Below are 5,507 nucleotides of genomic sequence, written 5' to 3'. Positions count from 1 at the left end.
GACTACTCTCCTCAGATGGTGTTTTAGGCTACGTACAGCGCGCTCCCAAAGACCCCCAGCACTGGGCCACGATGGCGCGTTGAAGTGCCATTGAATGTTCATGTCGGTCAAAGCTCCCACGAAGTTATCGTCAAATGTTTGTTTTACTTGTTCGTACTCCTCTTGCAAGATCCTATTGGCTCCTACAAAGTTCGTCCCGCAGTCACTATACATATGCCGCGGGGATCCACGACGCGCCGACATTCTACGAAGGGCTGCTAAAAACGCCGAACTTGTTAAATCGGTCACCAGTTCTAAATGAATGGCTTTAGTCACCATGCAAATAAAAAGTGCAACGTAGCCCTTTATAGATTTCGCATTCCTCATCTTGTTTGCTTTGATGTTCAGAAAACCAGTGTAATCCACGCCTGTGTGATAAAAGGGGTGGGCTGGTTCGACACGAGCAGCTGGTAAGTCTCCCATTAATTGATGTTGTGTTTTCGGATTGTTCTTTCTACAGGTTACGCAGCCCCGCACTATCTTCTTCACGATGTTGTTTCCTCTAGGGATCCAGTACTGCAGTCTGAGATTGGCTAGAGTCAGACGAGGACCACCGTGAAAGGTAAGTTCATGTGCTTCGTTAACCAATAGCTCTGCGAGCCGACTATGTGGAGGTATGATTTTTGGTTGTTTCATCTCGAAGTGTATGTTCGCGTGACTTAACCGACCACCGACGCGTAGGATGCCGTCTCTATCTATGTGCGGATTTAGGTTGATTAACTTACTTTTGATATGTATTTTTTCGTGTTTGCGTAATTGTTCAAATTCCTGTCTGTATTCATTCATTTGTGTGTGTTTTACGATAGTCTGCTTCGCCTTGCGTAATTCTTGTAACGTGAGATAGCTCGGCCTTTCGTCTGCATGGACCGATTCGATGGTGGTGCTCGGTTGGTTACAAGGAGAACCTTACCGATGGAGACCCTTTGTGGCTAACCGCGTACAACAAATCATTAACGTAACGCCAGCACGTGCTCGGCATGACGTCAATGATTTGTTGTACGCGGTTAGCCACAAAGGGTCTCCATCGGTAAGGTTCTCCTTGTAACCAACCGAGCACCACCATCGAATCGGTCCAGCCATGCAGGTCCAATTCATGTTGTGATAGCGCCTCCCTTATTTTGCTCATGAGCTTCGACAGCAAGTGGGCACCGCTCAACTCGAGTCGGGGCAGCGTGATAGCTTTTTTATGTGGTACTAACTTTGTTTTAGCGGCCACTATGATAGTTTTTGTTTGACCCTTTACTCTTGCATAAACGACGCAGGCATACGCTTCAATGGATGCGTCACAGAAGCCATGTAATTCTATGACGTCACCCTTGTGGCTTCGGATCCATCTCGGCACTTCGTGTTGTTTGAGACAATGTAACTCCTCCTTTATCTTAGTCCACTCTCTCTGAATTTTATCTGATACCTTATCATCCCAGTTGAGCTCATCCTTCCATACCGTTTGAAAAAGCAATTTTAATTTTGTTGTTAAGGGTGCCAACCAACCCAAAGGATCGAATAATTTTGATATCTCAGACAGTAGAACTCTTTTGGTTGTTATTTTTGTTTTGTTAGATATGTTATAGTTAAATGTGAAAATATCATTTGTAGAATTCCAAGATAGACCCAATGTTTTCGATTCATCGCCTGTTTTAAAATTGAATACGTTGTCTTCCGATTTGTTTTGTTCCGATTTGATCTCTTCCAGTAGCCTGTTTTCGTTTGAAGACCATTTCCTAAGATTAAAGCCACCCGCCTTCATAAGAAGGTTCAAGTTAGAGATCAATTCCTTTCCTTCTTCTATAGTGTCTGCTCCATGTACAAGGTCATCCATATAAAATGCCGTTTCTACCACTTTTGACGCTTCAGGGAAGTTTTGTCGTTCATCTTCGGCCAGCCGTCTCAATGTCATCATCGCTAAGAATGGTGCTGCTCGCGTACCGTAAGTGACAGTTGTTAGGTTAAATGTTTCTATTGGCTGTTCCGGTGATTCTCTCCAAAATATTTTTTGATACCTGTGATCAGCTTCGTTGACTAGAATCATCCTAAACATCTTCTCGATATCTGCTGTAAACGCATATTGGTATTGTCTCCATTTGAGCAGTAATGTTTGTAGGTCTACTTGGAGGTTAGGGCCTGTTAGCATGAGGTCATTCAGGCTACACCCTGAATCAGTCCTGTGGGATGCGTTGAATACAACCCTGTATTTCGTAGTAAGAGAGTCTACGCGTTCGACACCGTGGTGAGGTAAATAGTATTCAGGTGTCTCATTACCGCGCGATGCCGGTGTCATATGTTTCATTGTTTCATATTCATTCATAAATTTTATGTAATCGCTAGCCATTTTAGGCTGTTTTAGAAATTTTTTCTCTAAACTTCTAAATTGTGCCAATGCTGTTCCTTTTGAGAATCCCAATTTGTCTTGTATGTCGTCTTTTAGTGGTAGTCTGACTTCATATCGCCCGTCATCCTTTCTGTTAGTTGTTTCATTGTAATACGTAATACACAGTTGGTCTTCCACCGATAATTTTGATTGTTCGCATATCTCTTCGACCTCCCAAAACTTCTTCATCTCATCGATGTTATGCATTAACACGTTGCATTTGTATGTTTTTACGCCTCCGCACAAAAGCCAACCTAGCCTGGTTTGTTGCACAACGGGCTCGGCGTGATTTTCTCCTTTAATCATGCCGCTCAAAAGGATGTTTGAATAAATATCAGCGCCAAATAAAATCTCTACAGGGCGACTGATGTAAAAATCGGGGTCTGCGAGCGATATGTTTTCAATGTGGTTCCACTCGGGTTTAGTAAATGTTCTGTTAGGTAAGTTACCGATCAAATTGTTCATTATAATAACATCTGTTTGAAATTCATAATCATTGTGTATGGAGTGACAGTCAATGTTGAGCATGCCCTTTCCGCAGCTTTCTCTCTCTCCGACCCCAAAAATCGTTCCTTTACAGCTTCCTCTTTTCAGTTTCAACTGTTGGGCGGCTCGCTCGGTAATTAACGAAACTTGAGAACCTTGATCAATCAATGCTCTCATGTTATGGTAAGTGCCATCGGCTCCCTTAACTTTTACCATAGCTGTTGATAATAACACCTCCGTCTGATTTTGTTCATATTTTTGCGGCACGTGACTGTTAATGTTTTCATTTTGTAGGTATGTAGCTGTTACACCGAAAGTTGATGCAGTCGACCTATTTGTAAATGCATCATGCAATATGGTGTTATGTTTCTTCGCACATTTTCGTCACGTTTAGGTGTCACTGCCCTGAGTATCCATGCTAATATGCGTGTTACTTTCTGAAATGAATTATGTTTTGTTAACAGCTGGCTTATAATGTTTTCATGGTTATGATGTTGTGTCGCGTTTGAATGCATAGGGTATGTTTTCTTAATTTCCTCTTCTGTTTTGTACGTTTCTTTTTCAGCTTGTTCGGGAATAAATGTTTTTAGCCACGCCGGGCCTTCTCTCCATAGCAAATGTTCCTGTAGTTGAGACGGGTACATTCCCCGGCTCGCTGCATCGGCCGGGTTTTCTAACGATTTAAAATTCACATTTTAAAATTCCTTATTTGCACGTTATATTATACAAAGATGACAAGAAGACCTATAGATAATTGATATCACGTGGTTTCTAGAATTTGTGCTCAGGTAATATAACAGGCTAACCCCTATTTCATGGAAGTTAAACATAGCTGGCGAGAAGTGGTTGCATCGTGCGACAGCGATGTATAGAAGAAGCTAGCAGCTCGTAGGCTACGTTATGTTATAAAACCCACAAGCATACATTTCACATTCACTGATAGTCTTTACGTTATTATATTATTTGTGTTTCCTTCTGATTGTACAAATGAATCATCTACTAATATTATCTGGTATAAGAGAGGAAACACGTGTCTCGCACACCAGCAGTGCTTATGAACTTTTGATTGTGTAACTCAGTCGCTGTTATATGGATCATTACACCTATTACAGCAATGCTTACTGGAAAGACTACAACGTTCTAGTCCTTTATTTAAGTAGTAATTAGAGGATAGCTGTTATTGGCTTTGGTTTCAGATTCAGATTTCAGATTTTCAGATTCAGATTCTTTATTTGCATTGAACATAGGTACATAAAATTGGTGTTACAGGTTTATGTTACAGTTAGTTCAGTTGGTTTAGTTAGTAACATTGTAAAACATTTAGATTAAGCTGTTGTTATCCCAAATAAACATAAATAAATAAAATAGGCTTGCGTTTGACCACAATCTCACCCGATGATAAAGTGATACATGCTTACCTAGTAAATGCCGAATTCATTCTTGTTTTAGAGGTTCCAAGCTGGTTTGAAATGATATCTGATGTCAAGTCGGTCAGGGACCTTACCCACGAGACGACCTGTCGGCAAACACTCGTATGAGTGTTATATTATCTGTTGACCTGATGTGACCTCGTATAATGGAATTGCCAGGAGTGGAAAATCAGTTTCCGCGACACTGATTCTTTGTGCCGTCAAAGTGTTTCCAGACGACTCCCTTTTTGAATAATTACAATCAAAGTGTATTCATGGAAGGTGCTGAACGCATTGCTATATTTAAAGGGTTGGAGGTCGCTGACATTATTTGGTCTAGTTATGTTTGGTTTTGTTGAACTGGGAGTAACGAAACGTAAACTTTAACGTAAACGATAACTCATTGTACCCACCTATTATTATTGCCTTTAGCGGCTCTATAATAACCCTAACACCAGGTTTGATTATCCATATAAAAAGAAAGATTATAGAAAGATAGATAAAACACTTTATTGAGCACAATGGACACAAGATACAATAATAAAATCGCCTTTTTTAAAATTTTCTAACTATATTTACACAGACACATATTACAATACACTACACTTTTTTATGTAATAATTTAATGTACACAGGATAACACAGAAACACAATGTAACAAGATTAAGAGGGACAAAAGGCACAACTATTTCTAACAGAAATTTCTTCCAGTAGGCCTGTGAGAGTGAAAGATATCGAGGAGAGGGCAGAAATTAAAAAGAATATTATGAAACGGTTTTATTTTATGAATTACTATTTTATCATTATCACTAACTCAGTTGGTTCGACCATTATAGACGGCGATATGGCACATTATACATCACGTTGTCCCACTCCATTACTCCATTTGGACTACGCCATTGGGGCATAGCCGTGAGCTTATGCTATGCTATGCTATGCTACGTTACGCTACACTACGCTATGCTATGCTATGTTATGCCATAACGATACATATCATTGTAAATAAGCTCATTATTAGAAAATTTACTTTATAATTCTTTTACTTCATGGCACGTTTCTCATTGTATGCGACGATCGTTTCTCTACCCGTGCAGTAATTTAATTCAAAGCAAAAGTAGACATTTATACAATTTTAACCGTGAAGTGAGTTCGTTTGCTGCAGGAAAACATTTAATTACCTTCTCACAGTTGGAAACCCGAGATGA

General features: G+C 40.1%; 1 protein-coding gene across 1 annotated transcript; it reads right to left on the bottom strand.

Moving 5' to 3' along the window:
* Positions 1 to 931: 931 nt before the first annotated feature.
* LOC126366989 (uncharacterized) lies at positions 932 to 1,936 on the bottom strand. The gene has a single exon (XM_050010333.1). It carries the CDS (start codon positions 1,934 to 1,936, stop codon positions 932 to 934), a length of 1,005 nt encoding a protein of 334 aa, XP_049866290.1.
* Between the last annotated feature and the right edge of the window lie 3,571 nt (positions 1,937 to 5,507).

This window comes from Pectinophora gossypiella, chromosome 5, assembly GCF_024362695.1.
Source record: "Pectinophora gossypiella chromosome 5, ilPecGoss1.1, whole genome shotgun sequence".
Classification (NCBI taxonomy): Eukaryota; Metazoa; Arthropoda; class Insecta; order Lepidoptera; family Gelechiidae; genus Pectinophora; species Pectinophora gossypiella.
Note: the sequence above shows the minus strand (reverse complement) of the source record. Positions and strands in the feature narration are given on the sequence as shown.

Bases quoted from the DNA above. Each gene is read 5' to 3' on its own strand.
- LOC126366989 (XM_050010333.1), bottom strand. From the start codon at position 1,936: ATGACATTGAGACGGCTGGCCGAAGATGAACGACAAAACTTCCCTGAA.